Genomic DNA, 18,574 nt, shown 5'->3' with positions numbered 1-18,574 from the left:
TACAATACTGCAGGCCTCAAGAGAGCTGAATCTGGCCGTTTACAGCAGTTTTGTTACCTTTCTAACATCATTCAAGGAAGAAAGATGTGCACACCGATGCATTTCAAACTCTAAACCACTCTCTTAAAGATCAGTGGGATTATCTACAGACCAAAAAAGGCTTTATTTACACCTTGCTTCATTTCTCCTGTAGTTCTTACTGAAAGATGCCCACCGACTTCACCACCTTAACTACAAGCAATCTAAACAATATTATTTTCAGGTGACAGCAAGCTCCACCACCGTGTCTGAAGCACAGCCACGTGTTTTGACAGGTTATTATTCTGAAAATAACAGTGTTTCTTTCAGGGAGTCCAAACTCACCGCACCATCCCTAAGCAACTATTTCTACAACCGCTCTTCCACTTCTGACACCAAACCAGGAGCTCAGGAGGCAAACTAGGACGTTCAGAAGGGCCAAAGGAGTATTCAAACAAGCAAAATTGTCTTTTCAGCACAACGTGGAGTGAGGTGGAAAGGCTCAGTCTGCACAGCAGCCAAATACATCCTTCAGAAGATCTGGACAGAAAAGTGTAAATATATATTACATGTATAATTGCACAGTGTCAATCCCATGAGGGAAAACCAGCTCATGTGGAGCACATACAACTTCATTCGTTGTCACTCCATAAACGTCACACAGCTACAGGCTTTCCACGCCAGCACGCCCCTTGGGTTCTTGTGTTTGCGTAATTAAGTCAGTACAAAAACCCATTACTAAAAAACATGCTTAAACAAAACGCTGATTACCTTGAGTGAGCACATGACTGCTGTTCACACCAGGCCAAATTTACACAAAACAGGCAAAAAAAGAAATCCTGGGGACAAACTGTTAATATATTAACTTGCTCTCATTAAGATTATTTAAACTGTGCATTGTTAAGAAGAAAGTTTAAGAGAAAAGGAGCAGAGCCCTTTACATACTCAAAAAGCATTGGCTGCTTTTCTGGAGAGTTCATCAACTCAAAGTAGGGGAGAGGGTTTGGCAATTTCCCAACACACACACACACACAAAAAAACCTGCAAGAGAAAGCAACACTAAATATATAACACATAAAATACTTGTGAAACAGCTATTTCATAGGAAAATTCTTCCCCTGCTCTTGTCCTCTTCTGTTTCCTACTAATTCATACCTTTCCCTGGGACTGGCAGTACACGAAGCTATCACCTTGTCTGCACTTCCTCAACACAATAAACTCAACACACAGTAAAGACAGGGAGAAAAATTAAGATAAAACCCTCAGGGTTGAGGAAAAGTAAATGTCTTTCCAACCAGCCAACATAGTCAAATATGGTTGTCATTCCTCAGAGTTACAGAAGATGCCAGACTTTCAAAAACACTTGCTTCTCCTTTCACTGGCTCTGCAATTTTTGAGAAATGGAACAGAAGAACATATGAAAGGATCCAGAGGCCCAAAAAGCAACGCATGGGCTTAGTGAGCAGGGTGCCCCCCGAGATTATTGTAAGCACACAGAACAGTAAATAATATTTCAAACAGGATGTTTCACTGAAAGATAAAACAGGAACCAAGTGACAACATGGCAGCACATCTCTTTAGATGGCAAAGACAATTCTAACGGTGAGGAAGGCCAAAAAGTTGATAAAATACAGTAATCCTATATAAAATGACCTCTGGGCTGTGTCTAGGGAAGCAGCAAGTGGCGTGGCTGGAATACACCAAAGCAACTGATGTTCCATCCACACCTGCTGATGAAAGCGGCCAGGAAAAGCAACCTGTTGGTGCTTGTTACTTTGCAATGCACACCTAAAGGGCTGGCGAGGAGCACAGGAATTCCGGGCCCGCATCAAGGAAACACTGCTTTTTTAAGGACAAACCCCTCAAAATCATAAAACACCCTGCGCTAATTCGGTCAGCGAGACGAGAGCTCCTCCCGAGGTCCTTCTTGCCCCTCTGCTCCCTCCGCCACGCAGGCGAGGCCACCCGGAATGTTCCGTCCGCAGCACCGGCAGCACCCCGCGTGTCCCCGCAGCCACCCCCGGCTGGCCCTGCCCGCTCCCACTCCGGCAGCCGCCTTCCTTTCCTTTCCTTCCCTCCCCGCTGGGAGCCTCCCTGCCCGCCCGGCCCTGCCCCCGCTCCCCCGGGCCGCGCCCCGCACCCCGCTCCTCACGGCCGGGCAGCGCGGCGGGCCCGGCCCGGCTCCCTCCGCCGCTGCCCCCGGCGCTGCCCCCCGCGCCGCTCACCTGGCAGAAGCGGCGGCAGTAGTACTGGCTGCGGAGGAGAGCGGGCAGCCCGGCCGGGAGCCCCGGCGCCGCCAGCGCCTCCAGCTCCTCGCTGAGCCGCTCCGACTCCTGGTCGCTCTCGTCTTCCGCCATGGCGGCCCCGCCGCCCCGCGCGTACCGAGCGCCCCCGCCCCGCCCCGCCGCGCCGGAAGGGCCGCCCCCGCCGCGCCGCCAGGCGTCCGGCCACGCCCCCGCCGCGCGGCGCTCCCATTGGCCCGCCCGCCCTGCCCATCAACGCGCCGCTCGCCTACGGCTCCTCCCCTTCCCGGGAGCGCGCTGGGATTGGTGGAAAAGTCTCGTCGTTACTTCAGTCCCGCCCCTCTCCGCCGCCGCCTGCCCGATCCCCCGTCCGCCGCGCGCCACCGCCCGTGCTCTGATTGGTCCGCGTCCCCCTCTATCAGCGCTCCCACGCCCGCCCCCATTCTTAATTGGGCATAAGCCACGCCCATCTCCCCGGCGAACCAATCAGCCAGCGACTTCCGGCGGCGGGGGCGGGCCGGGACGGGGGCGGGGCCGTGCGGCTGCGGCGGAGCGGCGCGTCCGGCCCGGCCCGGCGGGGCCCAGCGCGGAGCGGCGGCGGCGGCGGAGCCCCGGGGCGTCCCCGGGCACGGGCGGGCGGCGCGGCCGCTGCGGGTAACGGTGCCCGGCATTTCGGATCGGCGCGTGGGGAGGAGGCTGCGGGGCCTCCCGGGGAAACGCCCGCGCTGCGGGGAAGGGCCGCAGCCGCGGGGCCTGGGGTGCGGCCTGGGAACTCACCCGATGCCGGGAGATCCAGACGCGTTGTGCTCCTCGCCAGAGCGGCTCCGGGGCTGGCAGGGGGACCCGGTGCGCTGACGGCGGTCGCAGCCGAGGCCCCCGCGGCCGCCCGCCTGGCCGGGAGCGTCGCGGAGAGCGGATCCGTGTGCGCCGGGCAGCCCGAGGTGGACAGGCGGCAGCGCTCTGCAAGGAAATCACGCCAAAACTTGACAACCCCTCCCCCAAAAAACCTACCAAAAAAGGCCTACCAAAATTCCGCTGCTGTCAGAATCTCGAGAGGTTTTGCTGCAGTAGGACTGCGAACCAGTGGCTTAGTGGGGGAATTTATTTTTTTTTTTTGGCCTTTCAGAAGCCAAAGCAACAAGTTTGTGTTGGGTTAGGACTTGGTTTTTTGCTTGATTTCGGGAAATGGTTGCTTAGGAAACTCACCTACAAAGCAAGAAAAAGAATGAAGAAGTTTACATTGATGCTGGATAAAGATTGTTTATCTTTTTATCAGTCTAAGAGTTGTGCAAAGACGAAGTGAGAGCAAAAAAAATCACTAGAAAAGTAGCTAATACCAAGATCTTTGTTTCCTTTTTCTGCAGAAGCTTGTACTCTTGTACATTGCTACTCTTCAGGTAGCAATGGCTTAAGAACAAAAAAGACAATGTTGAAGACAGAATTCTCTATTCCTTTAGTTCCAGGGTGGGCAAAACCCATTCTGGACAGCAGGAACTGTATTCAGACTTTTTTTTTTGAAAACAAGTACAGAGAGGTGCATCCGGAGGTATCTGGATGCTTAGAAGAAACATTGTTGCCTTTAGGGGTTTTTTGTTTGGGTTTTTTTTTAAGGAAATGAGTAGTTAATGGGTAGACCATTAATTTTGCTATGAAAACCTCAAACCTGACCAGAGCTATTACTTGGCTTCAGCTTTACAGTAAAAAAAGAGTTAAATTATCTTAAAAATCTTGAGATTTTCAGTAGCTACTTCATACCTCAACAACAAAAGGACACAAGTCCTGTTGTATTTCAGAACACTAAACTGGGTTATTGCCTGCTTTGGTGACATGGTCTAGTTTAGAGCGATGTTAAACCTCTTTGAAAATGCAGTTCCTTATTCTGCACTGCAATATGTGCAATTCCGTGTTCCCATTAGGCTGTTCCAGCAGTAATTGCAGTGACGAAATTATTTGCTCTAAGCTCCAAGTTCAGGTTCAATCTAATAGCTGTGGTTTAAAAACCAGGGCTGTTTCCAAGCAAGTGCTGGCAAAGCTTTGGCTTGGTTTTGGGTTGTTTTTCGTTGGGGGTTACTGGCTTTTAAAAGTGACAAGTAATGCTTTTCTTGCTTGCTATGCACAAAACACACAGAAAAATACTTAGTAAAATTAAGAAGCTGTCAAATATGTTAAAAATGATAAGAAGAAAGTACCCTTTGTCCTAAAGTGTAAAGGATAAAAAAGGGTCTTCAAGAAAAGCAAAAAGTGTTTTTGTTTAAGTGATTAACACATTGGGTTTTGAGGGTTCTGTTGAGAAACTAGAAAGCGTTCTACTCTGCCCCGCAAGGAACTTCATTCTCCCAGTCTCTCTGGACTTCCAGATGAGGAGCCCTTCAATACCAGCATCACAAATTAGTGCAGTTAACGCTATTTTCGGTGCCAGCAGGTGTCAGGCTGGGTGTGGAGTTAACACTTGTTTTGTTTCCCAGCTCTGCCCGGCCGGAGGCAGCGATGGAACGGTTCGGGGTGAAGTCGGCGCCGTCACGGAACCGCTCCAAGACCGCTCTGTACGTGACCCCGCAGGACCGCGTGACCGAGTTCGGCAGCGAGCTGCACGAGGACGGGGGGAAGCTCTTCTGCACCTCCTGCAACGTGGTGCTCAACCACGTCCGCAAGTCCGCCATCAACGACCACCTCAAGTCCAAAACGCACACCAAGAGGAAGGCGGAGTTTGAGGAGCAGAACGTCAGGAAGAAGCAGAGGACTCTGACTGCCTCCCTGCAGTGCAACAGCGCTGCCCAGACAGAGAAAAGCAGCGTGATCCAGGACTTTGTGAAAATGTGCCTGGAAGCCAATATCCCCCTGGAGAAGGCTGACCACCCCTCGGTGCGAGCCTTCCTGTCCCGCTACGTTAAGAACGGCAGCTCCATACCCAAGTCGGAGCAGCTGAGGAAAGCGTATCTGCCCGACGGCTACGACAACGAGAACCAGCTCATCAACACTGAAGACCGTTGAGAAGAGAACTGTTTTCGTCCTTGTTGTGAAGTTTTACATATTGATGGTGTGGTTTATTTTTATATTCATGCATATATACAGTGTTACATATTGATTTTACAAGCTATTTTGTATTCTTGTAGAAATGACAATCTGCTCCTGAACTTAGCGGTGTGCCACAGATTGTTGCTAACCCTGCTGTGCGCTTCAGAGCTACATGGATGTAGAGCTCCTGAGGAATGTAGGGAGCATCCCTGGCGTACACCTGACCTCTGTTCAGTCCAGCTGTAACTGGGACTGAGAAAAAGGCACTTGAATGGAAGACCGCGCTCCACGGTGCATCTGAGAAGATGGCGTGGTAGGGATTGCTGCTGGTGGCAGTGGATTGCTTTGTCCAGTATCCTGTCCCTGAGTGACCAAGAAGAGGTGCTGCACCTTTGAAATACAAGAAGCCCTAGGATGGTTAGTTAAAATATCACTGCTCTGTTGGGGGAGGACTACTGCAACTTTCTATTCAAGCTTGGTTTACGATTTGAAACGGGAAACATTTTTCTTCTAGAACTTTCTCTTTTGCTGTTTGGTGCAACTGTGGATGTATTCATTATCCAGCTTAACCTGCCAGTGTCTCGTACTGACCTCTGAACTCCACTGTTCTCATAAGGCTGGGAGTTCTGCAGGTTTGCCATATCTGCTTTTCTAAAATCACTGTTCCTTTGTCTTGGTTTCCCATGTCCCCTTCCATTTCGGTGCCAGTATCTGAAAGCTGAGTAGACAAACCAGTAACTGAGTGTGGTTTGCAGTGCAGCTGCTTTCAAGTGAAACTTATGCTGGACCAAGTTCTTAGCAGAGAAGATTAATGCCTTTTCCCTACTAGCAGGACTAAGCTAAATCTAGATGGGGGATGGCAGAGGCACTAAACTGAGGAGCTGGGAAGGTTTTCTCATTGTGTACAGGAGAAGAGGCTGCTCCATCTTTCCCTGACGGTCCTCTACACCTCTGGCCTTGTCAGCAGCCTTTCAGTCAAGGGAGGTGAAGTGATTAAAATAGTTTTTAAAGCAGTTACTGCAAAGGCTCTTTGGTGCTTGTAAACACAAGTAGGAAGGCACATACACCCTGAATTTATACTGGAATTACAGACCTGGGGCTGTATTTCTTACTCTGCCATGGCCACATCTATTGGACTGGCAAAAAGCAGAACGGGAAACTGAAGAATTTCAGTAACGTTACTCTCTGCAAAATCCAGTCTGTTACTAAGCCGTTCCAAATGATGATGCCAAATAGTTCACCTGACACAAGTATTCTATAAAGGGTTTAAATGAAGTGAGGGAGTACTGTGCAAAGTGCTGGAGTACAACTGACCTCTGCCTGCTCTACATCTCCTGGAGATGCTCTGGGTTCAGAGAGGTGCCAAGCATCTCCTGGGAGCACAGGAATCCTCCCTCGGCATGGGTACGGTGGTATAAGGATGCTTTAACTCCCAAGGGTGGAGCCAGTTGTCCGGCTTCCTCTCCCCAGCAGAGTTTCGCAGCAGTATTTACAGCAATGCCAAGGAATTGCTGAAAAGAGACAAAATAACCAGATTATTTTGGGTTTGGAGCTATTTCCCCAGCTGTATCTAGAGCAGTCTCCTTTGCTGGGCTGAGAGAGACTTACATGCTTAGTAACAACTGGATTTTTTGTGCAATTAGTCTGCAGAAATGCACTTGTGTTCCGTGTCCTCCTATGAAGCCTGCTGGAATAAATGGACAAAGCTAAAAAGCAGGTTTCTTACCCGTGTGCATCAGTCCAGGGGTGCTCAGCCCATGGCTGGTCTAGGACTTCAGACAGAAATAACAGTAGCAACTTTTTAATCTAATCCTAGAGATCAAGATATGCCTTCCTAAATACCATTTTTTATTGCACAAGCTTGGGTTTAGCTTAAATCCTTAGCTGCCTTGGGCTAGAACTGTTAAATAAATCTGAAGCCAAGTGAAAGGTAAACTGCCAATAGCCTTTTCTGTCCTGACAAGAATTAAAAGTATTTTCTTATAGCTGCCGTTTCCTTACAGTGAAACAACATCCTCGCTTTAATTTTTAATCTTTTTTGAAACCTCAGCAACGCTGTTAGAATTGAAGCAAATGGAGAATAATGGGACACAGAGAAAACAAAAGCAGCTAGAGAAATGGGATAGTCAAAAGGTAGGAATCTGAGCTAGTTCACTCAGTTTTTGCTGAAATGGTATTTTCCGGGCTGCACCCCATAACAGTTTTATATAGGATTAGATGCTGTATGTTCTTCTCTTGACTGACAGACATTTTGAAATGCTTCATGGGAACATTAAAGAGGCTCTTGCATAACTGAAAAAGAAAAAAAAAATCAAGTTGCTTTCAAAGTTACAGTTTTACATAAAAATAAAAAAATTGGCAAGTGTAATGAATTGAATTTGCAGGACACTGCTGTCTTAAAAATCAAGACATCGATCCATTGCAACAAACATTAACAGTGGAGTAAAACTATGAGAAATAAAGCACTTCCAGGCAATCTAGAAAGAATGAGTAAGTTTAGGATCATGAACATAACCCAAATCATCAAGACATTTTTAGAGAAAATATAAGTAAGTGGTTGCATTCTGTCATGAAACAGAGTCCTGCAAACACTCAAATTCAGAACATAATTTTGCCGGTATGGCTGCAGTTGGATAAAACACAACTTCCTTTTAATTGCTGTTGATCTCAGGGAAGATTTACAGCAGAAGTTTTCTCATCTATCTAAACCTAAGGAATAATTAAACCCTAGTTTTGAGGCTGTGATGGATTTGTTTGAACAGACACCATGGGGGTTTAATTTCTTGTGCAAGAATGTATTTCCTGTAAAGAAGAAAACTCTCAGAAGTAAAGGGAGGATGGTAAAAATGTCCGCTTTTCACTTTACATCCAAATGTAGGGACAAGCTCTATGGGATACTTTCTGCCTGGTGGTTTTAGGAATATATCTGAACCCTAAATGTAATAGAAAAAAAAAAAAAAAAAAAGAAGAAATATTTTCTTCTCTGACCAATACTTAAAACTAATTTAGCCAAATTAGCTAAAATCACTCCCAAGTGTTTTTCTTGAAACCATACTTGCAAAGAGTAAAATACAAACGGGAGCATTCTCTGTTGTGTGATTCCTTACACGGACACACCATGACGGTTTCAGCTTGCATGTTCTTGAAAAGACATGAGCAAGCTTCAAAATTTTTAATCATTTTGAAGCCTGTAATTTGGCAGGTCCCATGGGAAGGTGAAGCATTCAGAATAATGAAAGGGAAATCTGTTTTTCAACAGAGAAAGAAATTGTTCTGCAAAGTATGGGATATTCTCATGATAGAAAGGTGGTTTTAACCAGGGCCCCGTTTAGCAGCTCTGTTGAACTGAAGAGTGAGATGCTCCCTGTTAGGTTTTGCAGCATGATGAGCTGGTTTTCAGGGGAATAAAAAAAAAAGCTGGAAGTTTGGCAAGGATAATCTCTGTTTATATTTACATATAAAGAGAGGCAAGGCTCACTGTTGTTGCATTCACACTGTACTCACTGCTACTTTGTGTAATTTGAGTGCTTGTTGTCTTTGTACAATTTTAAAGTTGTGTCTAACTTTCAAAATACTTTTATTTTAACAAAGCTTCTCACTGTAATAGTGCTGTTAGAGTTTAGTCTCTTTTGGTCTAACAAAGATGCATTATTTTTGTTTTGGTGGTAGGGATGTTTCGTTGATGGTGAGTGGCCACAGAAATGGTTTTATTTAAAAAAAATAAAAAAAAGTCATGAACTTATGATAAGATACTAGAGTGAGGCTGAAGATACCCGGGTCCTGCAGTGCCACAAGATTTACTGTAGGAACAGTAAGACCAGAGTAAGTGATTTAAGTTTTTATATTAAAACAATACTGAAGAGAAATACTTTACATTGTAAAGTTTTCACTTGGTAATGAAAAAAAAACGGTCTCTTTAAAAAGAAAAATAAAGGTATTCCTTTTTTATAGAATTTATGCATGATCTCTTATTTTACCAATCAAGTGGATTAAGAACATGTGGTAGTTCTCATAGAGTGGTGTAACATAAGACAGAAGAAATGGATGGGGCAGGAAAAATGAAGGAGCTGCTGCTGTAGCTTAAGGTAGCATCAGATATTGAGGCAGTTGGTTGATTTATCTGTGCAATGACACTGAAGTCTGTTTCAGGTCTGGTTATACAAAACCCCTGCTTCCTGTCAGTTCCTGATTTTCTTCATGGTGACAGAAATTCCCCAATGATGCCTTCTGCTCCAAGTGAATACCAGGCGGAATGACTGTTGTGCATTTTGACACTGCAGTAAATGATCTGTAGTTTCAGGATCTTGCACCTATCCAAGGCCTCAGAGCCAAAAGGGTCAGAGTTTGACCCCTCTCCCTTGAGAACTTAATCAAAATGGAGCACGTAACATCAACCCATCCAAGTGTGGGCTTGATTGTTCACACATTTCTTTTCCTGAATTCTGACCTGTCTTGACATCTCAGGATGGATCGATGATAAATTCAGGCAACCTCTTGACTGATGAATTTATGAACCATTATTTTCTCATTTTCAGTCATTTCCAGGTCACAGCACATTAAGATCAAGTGCTTTTTTATTGTGAAATGGAAAAGCAGACTAGAAATAAACGTTCCCTTTGTAAAATGTTCTTGTGTGGACAATCCGTGTATAAAACAGCACACTTGCAAAATCGATGTATCAGTCAGGATTTGTGTGGAAGCTGATGCAGAACCAGGTAAAGCAAATATTTAGTTTAGTAATTAGGCCATGCAGAATTCTGATGGTGACATTTTACCTTTTTAACTGAATCAGAGCAGTTCAATCCATATCCAGGGTGCAGCAGGATCAAGTACACACAACTTTCAGGCCACAGTGATACTGATAATTAGGTCTGACATTTGTTATTTGCATTAGGCTGGAGGAGAGACAATCTGTGGCAGTTCTGTTTTGGGGTTTGTTTTTTTTTGTCTTTCTCTTTCCACCACTTTTTTACAAGGGGTTTGGAATTTGTGGCTCATGTGGTGGTAGAAGCCACCTCTTTCATGTCCAAAAGCATATCTCAGGTAGAAGCAGAAAGTGCAGGATGAGTGGCAGAATACAGAGAGCTACTACAGCTCAGTTGAAGATATTGTTCAGTAGTTCTGTTTAGAGCTGGAAGAAAAATATTTAGGGACTTTAGAGGTTCTCAGGAGAGGTTTGTATATTGGTTTGCCTCGAGTGGTTTTTTAATCTGTCCTGCAGCATACAAAACAGCTCAAATTCAGCATTGGATTTTAGTGCAGTAATTGACACCTTCTCACCTTAATTTCTATAATTAGCTTTAAATTGCTTCCTCCCTCCCCTTATTTCTGAAGCCTGTCATTACCTCAAGACAAATCCAACAGCTACAGTCCCCATGGCTGTGCTTAGGGAAGTGTTTTACAGACAGCAAACCCCCGAGTGAAGCTTTAACCAGCTCTGGACTGCCTGAACTGAGCTCCCCTGTGAGAGCACCTAAGCTCAGCCTACAGTTCAGAACCTGGCTCAAGATGTGTGCTTTGGTTTAGCAAGGCTCAGCACATCTCCTGGAACTGAAATTCCCAAGGGAAAAGTGGAGAGATGCAAAGAATCTCGTGTTGTGAAGGACTTGCACCGAAGTGAAGGAGCTGATCCCTCCTTTAACAGGGAATCACAGGAGTAAAGCTGCAGGAGCCACCTTGGCCGGCACAGCAGCAAATCCTGAGCTCAGGCAAGGAGCTGACGGGATACTGGAATGCTGCTGTTCCTTTAAGGCACAGTGTTAAAAGGTAATTTTCAGCAGACTTCCTGGAGCCCACTCCCAGCACACTGTGTCTCACCCTGTGGTTTCCTGCAAACAGGAAAAATGCAGCCCCGAAATAGAACGTTGGTCTTGTCAGAAGAAAAACTGAGGTGGGACAGAAAGAACATTGCATAGGTTAGGGTTGGGTTTTTCTTTTCACTTGCATTCAGTAAAGTCGGAACAGCCCTGACAAAGGGGACTGAATCAGGTAAAGAACGTTTCTATTTACAGCAATCCTCTGGTCTGAATTTCACCCTCTTCTTCAAAAATAATCCTATCCAACAGAGAGAACTGTGCCAGCTGTGTTTACATTGAATTAGTCCTTTGAATTCAATTGCACTGAATGAGGGGTTTTAAATACCTCATGTCTGCTATGATTCAGCGAAGTTACTGAGTTACTACAGACAGTGCAAATCAGTGCCCATCTGGTGACATCTTTTTCTGCCATCTCCATTTCCTAATTATACAGTTTAGGATTAGGACTCTCATCCTTACTTTGACAAATACTTACTTTATATTGATTTAGCATTTACTATCCCTTGAAACATGCTTTTAAAGCAAAACTAGACTCTTGCAGTGTCGCAAATCCATGGACTGAGTTAGAAAAAAAACAAAACTAAAAAATCTAACCTACCATTTGGAGACTGAAAAGATCTCATTTGTATCATAATGATACCATAAAAATAGAATGGCTCAAGGTGGTAATTAAGTCTCAACAAGAGAAAAACTTCCCTGAATAACCAATTTTTCTCTCGGAGCTGGCTGTAGATGCAGCCACCAGGTGTCTTCAGTGCACAAAAACACAATTTGTGGTGAGAGTGTTTTGGTTCAAGTGGAGCCCTGCTGTCTGTGCACTTGTACTCGAGGAGTTTCCTTCCATAAATATTTTTCATTTAGGCTGGATTGGAATTTTTGTCAGGCCTTTTCAGTTCCTCACAAACATCAGCAGGATTCTCCTGATCATCACAAACTCCATCCAAACACAAACTGTTTGATAAAAAAAAAATCAAAACATAGTATTTCAGAAAGTTGTTCCATTATTTTCTCCAAATTATTACTTTGGGAAAAAAATCCTGGTCATTTAGACTTTGTTAAGCATTTCCAACATAAGCAGAGGTGACAATTGCTACATACAAAATTCCTGCTTGCCTTCAATTTTGTTCTAACTTTATGAAGAAACTTTGCACGGGCAGAAGTTTTTGGGAAGGTTCAGCTGAGTGCTTCAATGTCTTAAAAATATTTAGGGGGGAGGGAAATCTTAAAGACATGCTGAGAAAGGAAGACACAAAATCCAAATTACTTGTCCTTAGGAAGATGCTGAGAACAAGCAGCAGAAGCAATCATCCCTTACAGTGCAGATGGTTATGAGAATAGTGAATTTTTTCAGCTTCACAACTGATGCTCAGTTAGAGTCATGCAGAAGCACTGAACAACTTTAAAGTCGTGCTTTTCATCCCTCCTATCTTGCTTCTTGTAAAATCAAAGCCTCACTTGCAGGAGCATCTTTCAAAAAACCAAAAAAACTGCAGCTTTGTTCATTGTTCTGCGAGGGGAGGCAGGAGCCAGAGAAGAGGAGATGTTTTTTTAAACCCTCAGGATCACCTTCTCTTTCCAATGCCCAGACAATAAAGGTTTTTCCAGTCATGTTGATAAAAAGGATATTCCTGTAGATTCCTGTAGGTAATGCTGGCTCAGAGCATTTATCAAGTTTACAGTAAGATGTGGCCTTGTAATTAAACCTGTCTGTAGCTATTAAACATTACAGGCAGAGAACAGAAACCAAAGCAGTGCTCAGTGCGCCCTGGAGATAATGAGTCTTGTTTTATTACCATAGCAGAACCACCTAATTTAATTGAAAAGAATGATAATGATAATGATAATGATAATGATAATGATAATGATAATGACTGCGAAAAACTCAGTAACTGGCTAGATAAGAACTCCAGCGCCTGAGGACAAAGTACTTTTGAACCATGGCCAAAGGTTTTGGTAGCATTCAGCCCTGAGCTGAAAAACTGGAAATCTTACAAGCTCTAGGTCCAGTCTGCAGTCAAATGATCCTTAATTTGACAGTGTATCTGTAATTATTTAACTTAACCACATTAATTATCATGCCACTTTCAACTGTGAATGGCCAGTTTTTAGTAAGAAACTCTGCTAATTTGGACTGATGTGAGGACTACACTGTGCCCAGCATCCTCCTGTGATGAAGCACTGCTAGAATGACACAAATTACTACAAATATATTAAAAAAAAAAAAAAAAAATGCTCCTAGGAACATTATACAAACAACAGTCTTGCAAGTCAGTCTCTACAGAACCATGATGGAAATATATTTTTTTAATGCACTTCCATCTTACCCCTTCTAAACTTGTTTGGTTTTTATTTTGGTCAAGACTAAGCTGGGAGTTGAAGCCAACTTATTTAAGCTTTGTATGTTGCAAAGCTATCCACAGATAAAACAAGGGGAGCCCCAGAAAGCCCTCCAGTGTATACCAGAAAAACCTCATTAGTGTTTCTTTAAAATTGAGGAAAAAAAAGTGAAAAGGACTAAAATTCAATTTCTATTTGCAAAATTGCATTCCTCAAGAAAATCCCAATGGCAATATGAATACGTACAATTACTAAAAATAATATTTTCCATCATTCCTTGAGAAGCCTTCTCTGAAGCTTGGGGAAGGTGTTTAATGAGCTGCAGAACTGTTGTGCTCATTACAAGGGATTGAAGAATTGGAGAATCCTCCTTATCTGCTGCTGGAACATCTTCATATGTTGGAAGAGATGAGAAGTTCAGTACCCTGAGTAGTAGAGAAGCAAAATTTTTGACAGGTATGTGAGAACAAGTGAAACAACTCCTTACTCTGCCTTCACATTTTGCATTGTATAAAGTGCCACTGTATTTCCATCTGTGCTCTCATCCAAACTTCCTCCAAATGCTCTTGTGGTGAACTCTGAGCATCTGTGTATTTTAACCAGGCTCTTTCTTCTTCTCTGAAGGTCAGAGGGAGACGTGGAAGACTCTGGTCCTTAATCATGGCCAAAGTGATCCGTGCTGAGAACGCTGATCCTGGGAGAGGAAAGAACGTTTTAAGCCAACAGAAGGATATCTTAAGACTGCTGCTTGTAAACTTGCAGTTTCTTGTGAATGTTGATGGTGTAAAATGATCCTGGTTCTGACTAAGGACAACTGAAGACTACAAATTACAAGTGCTACGTGTGCATGGCTTGTAGAAGTGAGACTCTCTGGTGTGTGGCCCTGGTTATGTCAGAGGATATTAGATCATTATGAACCTATTGATATTTTGCTCCCGGTTTTTGGGTTCATTTCTTTCTTGATGTTTTGTTTGTATGAGTAAGTTCCTGCCATTAACAGAAGGCAGATTGCATTCACTTCAATGTTTACCAAGCGACAACTCTGAGTTCAATTTTCTTTGGGCCTATTACCTGGTGGGTGAAGAGAAGTTATCAAGACTTCCTAAATCTGAGGATTGTCAGCATCTCTTGTCCTGCTTGTCTGGAAAGTACTCGTGTGCCTTTTAAGCCACTTTTCTTCATTGTTTCCAGAATTTCATCTGTAATGGAAAGTGCAGTGTTTACAGATGATGTGAAATTGGTTACAGAAGATAGTTCTAAGCTATCTGTCAAGCTGTAATGCAAGGTTTATAAACTCTGTCCTCCTACTATTTCAGACAGGAATTTTTATGCAAAATAATCTCCCACCAAGCACAAATAAAGCTCACACTTTACAAACTGAAGTTCAGCGTTTTGCTAGAATTCTGTATGAAGCTAAACTGTAGGACAAAATGGAATCTGTAGCACCTTCTCGCAAAAGCTGCCTCATAAATCAGGTGTGAAGAAAAACTTGACATTACATGATCATTTGTGGCCATCGAGCATTAGATCAGAAGGAACAAGTCCAAATCTCTTCTCTACACCTGTGAAATTAAAGACATCACATTCCCCACTAAGCCTTTTAGGTTAACATCACCATTCTCTCCCATGAGAAAGAACTGGCCTGGCAACATTAATTAATTCAGACTTAGTTAATCCACCTTTCAGACTTGGAACTGAACTCCTGCAGAGCTGCTGGGGTCCCACACTTTCACTTTCCAAACTAGCTTGGGGAGTTTGTAGTTTTGATACATTTGTTTGCGTTTTTGGTCTAGCTGTGATCAACATTTGGATTTATACCATGTTAAAACTGGTTTGGCACATCTGAATGCCCAAGGACAGTGATCACCTGGATTATTTTCTTTAATTGTGACCAAGTAGAATAATCCTCCTGGTGAAAGCAGGTCTGGTACTAATGGGAAAACTCTATCCATTACTTCTCTGCCCTGTTTGCCCCCAGCCCAGGATGCCTCTATTCCATGGCTTTTCACCTAGGAAGGAGGAAAGCAAAGATTGTCACAATACAGAACCACAGAATTGTCACAACAACAGACGGTAGCAACGCTATTTTTACCGTGTATTTCAAAATTTTTCCTACCTCTTCAGAAGGTGTTACCACATATGGTGGATTAAACAGCAGCAGATCAACCTTCCCATTTAATCTTGGGGATAATCCTTTGACCTGTAGGTGAAGGTGATGATTGTGTGGGCTTTCTTTTTGGGAACATGAAGAACACATGCAAACATTTTGTAAAAATACGGTTACACAGTGCCGTTGTTTGGCCATTTTAAATCCCATTTATCGTGGCCTACCTACATCACCTTTTATAAACATATAAAAGGGTTAAAGATATGAGAAAAATTAGCTTTTCTCCATATCAAATTCTGTAACAAACTAAAGGTAACAACAAACACAAGTTCTAATTAAATCAGAAAAGGCTGAGAACCAAGAACTGCATAACTTTAGACAAAGAGCTATGATAATGTCAGGCCACCATAGAATTCCTTGTCCAGCACCAAACTACATCTACAGATTTTTTTTTTTTTTTAGAGCTTTATTTTGAATTTTAGAGCTTGAGTAGATGGTTGGGGGTTTTTGGGCAGGGGGTGATGTCCAGAGGTCCCTTCCAACCCTAACTATTGTGTGACTCCATGATCTCCAGTAAGTATCAAAAAATGACACAAACTACGAAGGAGATACTATTGAAACCTCTCTCTTACCAAGTCAGTAATGACAGGCTGCAGGTGAACATTGTTAAGTAGAGCTGTCTCCTGGGTACAGTAAGCTGCCATGGGGTTGATATCTGTGCATCTAAAAGGGAAATATTACAAAGTATAAGTTACAGGCTACTGCAGGTGGAAGTTTAACCCTATCTCTTTTATAGGATCACAGAATATTCTGAGTTAAAAGGGATCCACAAGGATTAAACCCAGCAAACACAAGTGCAGGCTTAGCAATTTGTGTGAGAAACGGGAAAGTGGATTTCTAGTCACAGCACTACTCATTTGTTACAGCACCTAAAGTGAATAATTCAGGCTGCACCATAAGCTCAGAAATGCTCAAGAGGCTGTCTTTACCTTAATTTATGTATCTGTAGAGTTGTGGGAAGAACAGTTTTTAAAATGTGAAAATGAGAAGTATGTATGAGAGAGCTAAGCATCCTTTATTATTGCATGTCACAGTATAGGCGCTGTTACGCTTACATGTACAGCGCACTGGGTCCAAGGATGGAAGAAGCCAGAAATGTTGAAACCACACCAGATCCAGATCCTATTTCAAGGCAGATCTCGACTCTAAAGAGAGAACAAACACTCTGGATGACTTTTGTTTGTTACAGACACAGAATTGGTCAAGACAGCATTGTAGAAACACGCTGTCCTCCCAAACACGTTGAAGTACAGAATCAGAGAATACCCTGAGCTGGAAGGATCTCACAGGATCATCCAGTTCAACCCCTGGCCCTGCACAGACACCCCAACAATCCCAAATCCCACCCTGTGCATCCCTGGCAGTGTCATCCAAAGACTTTCTTTTCTGAGCTCTGTCAGGCTGCTGCTGTGACTACTCCCTGGGAAGCCTTTTCCTGATATCCACCCTAACCCTTCCCGACACAGCATCAGGCCATTCCCTCCGGTCACAGAGAGCGGGATCGGTGCCGGTCCCTCCGCTGCCTCCCCTGACAAAGCCGCACGCAGCGCCGAGGTTTCCTCTTCTCCAGGCTGAAGCAGCCAAGATCCCCTCCCGGCACGGCTTTCCCCGCAGGCCCTTCCCCATCTCCGCAGCGCCTCTGGACGCTCCCTAATGTTTCTAACGCGCCTGTGCCAGCAGTCCCCGCTCCCTCAGCCCTCCTGCCCTGCCGTACCGAGCCTCCCGCAGCCTGTCCGCGTCCCGCTCCAGCGCATCGAGCAGCAGGAAGGTGTCCTCGGCCGGCTCGTACACGTCCCCGAAGGGCCCCCGCGGGCCCAGGTGCTCGTAGCGCGGCGTGGGCAGCGCCATCCCGGCCCGCATCCGGGGGAAGGGGAGGGACAGGGGGAGGAACGGGGCGGGATGCCCTCGGCGCGGCTCGGCGGCGCTCCGGTGTGCTCGGCCCGAGCTTGCAGCGGGAGCGGTGCGGTGTGATCGCCTGGATCCGGCTCGGATCCCCCGTGCGTCAGCGCGCACAGCCGCCGCTGCCCCTGAGGGCGGAGAGGGAGCGCGCCGCGGCTCCGGCCCCGCATTTCGGTGTCGGCTTCACAATTTGTGTTTCCATCACGAAAACGACCGCAGGGGGTCAGCACAAACCCGAGGGAAAGAGGTGCTCAGGAAGTTTCTGAAACGCACGGGGGAAACCCGTATATTGATATCCAAAAAAGCTCTGTCTAATAATAAAAAAAGATTATATTTCTGTGATTCTTAGCCAGCAACACTAGACAGCATCCTTATGTACCGAGCATCTGAACTTCAGAGTCACAGAAACACAGATTGGTTTGGGTTGGAAGGGACTTTAAGCTCATCTCCTTCCATCCCCCCATGGACAGGAACACCCTCCACCATCCCAGGCTGCTCCAAGCCCCAGTGTTCAGCCTGGCCTTGGACACTGCCAGGGATCCAGGGGCAGCCACAGCTTCTCTGGGCACCCTGTGCCAGGGCCTGCCCACCCTCACTCAAAAGAATTTCTTCCTAATATTCACTCTACACTTACTCTCTATCCATTTGAAGCCATTCCTCACTCTTCTGTCACTCCAGCCCCTTGTAAATAGTCTCTCTCCATCTTCCTTGCAGGCTCCCTTCGGGTGCTGGAAGGCTGCAATTGGATCATCCTGAAGCCTTTTCTCCCCAGGCTGAACAATCCCAATTCTTTCAGCCTTCCCTCCCAGCAGAGCTGCTCCATCCCTCTGATCATCCTCCTCTGAACTCTCTCCAGCAGCTCCAGCTCCTTCCTGTGCTGGGATCCCAGAGCTGAAGGCAGTACTATAACAGAAATGAGCCTCTGCAAAATTAAGAATCGAGGAAAAAATTCAGGCCACAGATCAGATTAATAATTTTCTCTGTCAACGAAACCCAAAGACATTCTGATCAAAAGCAAAAGAGCTGAACAGATTTGAATTCCATTAAATGTCTGTGTTGGATTATTAATGCCCTGAACA

The 18,574-nt window shown here is 44.9% G+C and overlaps 3 protein-coding genes across 9 annotated transcripts in view; 1 reads left to right on the top strand and 2 right to left on the bottom strand.

The window, feature by feature from the left end:
- The window catches only part of ZNF654 (zinc finger protein 654), a 28,735-nt gene extending 26,360 nt beyond the window's left edge, over positions 1 to 2,375 (bottom strand). For both annotated transcript variants that reach the window (XR_005699530.2, XM_040056229.2), the window contains exon 1: positions 2,244 to 2,375. Coding sequence is in view for 1 of the 2 variants with exons in the window: in XM_040056229.2 (XP_039912163.1) it covers positions 2,244 to 2,375 (132 nt within the window). In the remaining variant the exon portion in view is untranslated. The remainder of the gene's footprint in view (positions 1 to 2,243) is intronic.
- A 525-nt stretch (positions 2,376 to 2,900) lies between these two features.
- On the top strand, positions 2,901 to 9,901 carry CGGBP1 (CGG triplet repeat binding protein 1). The gene is made up of 2 exons (XM_040054548.2): positions 2,901 to 2,915; positions 4,727 to 9,901. Exon 2 carries the CDS (start codon positions 4,749 to 4,751, stop codon positions 5,250 to 5,252), a length of 504 nt encoding a protein of 167 aa, XP_039910482.1. The 5' UTR covers positions 2,901 to 2,915; positions 4,727 to 4,748; the 3' UTR covers positions 5,253 to 9,901.
- Positions 7,433 to 17,468, bottom strand: N6AMT1 (N-6 adenine-specific DNA methyltransferase 1). Of its 6 annotated transcripts, XR_009207533.1 has the most exons (10): positions 17,311 to 17,447; positions 16,652 to 16,741; positions 16,169 to 16,259; positions 15,546 to 15,629; positions 15,297 to 15,438; positions 14,501 to 14,628; positions 13,917 to 14,123; positions 13,676 to 13,819; positions 10,052 to 12,043; positions 7,499 to 7,568 (listed from the first exon to the last, which is right to left on the bottom strand). XR_009207533.1 is itself a non-coding variant. In XM_058419205.1 (7 exons), exons 1-6 carry the CDS (start codon positions 17,442 to 17,444, stop codon positions 14,522 to 14,524), a joined length of 648 nt encoding a protein of 215 aa, XP_058275188.1. In that variant the 5' UTR covers positions 17,445 to 17,447; the 3' UTR covers positions 12,052 to 14,123; positions 14,501 to 14,521. The 6 variants fall into 6 exon arrangements, 1 of the variants encoding a protein (XP_058275188.1); XR_009207535.1 differs by lacking the exon at positions 10,052 to 12,043 and having other exon boundaries at positions 7,433 to 7,568; positions 17,311 to 17,452; XR_009207532.1 differs by having other exon boundaries at positions 13,676 to 14,123.
- Between the last annotated feature and the right edge of the window lie 1,106 nt (positions 17,469 to 18,574).

Source organism: Hirundo rustica, chromosome 2 (genome assembly GCF_015227805.2).
Source record: "Hirundo rustica isolate bHirRus1 chromosome 2, bHirRus1.pri.v3, whole genome shotgun sequence".
Classification (NCBI taxonomy): Eukaryota; Metazoa; Chordata; class Aves; order Passeriformes; family Hirundinidae; genus Hirundo; species Hirundo rustica.
The sequence above is the reverse complement of the archived record's forward strand: the minus strand, read 5'-3'. Positions and strand labels throughout refer to the sequence as shown.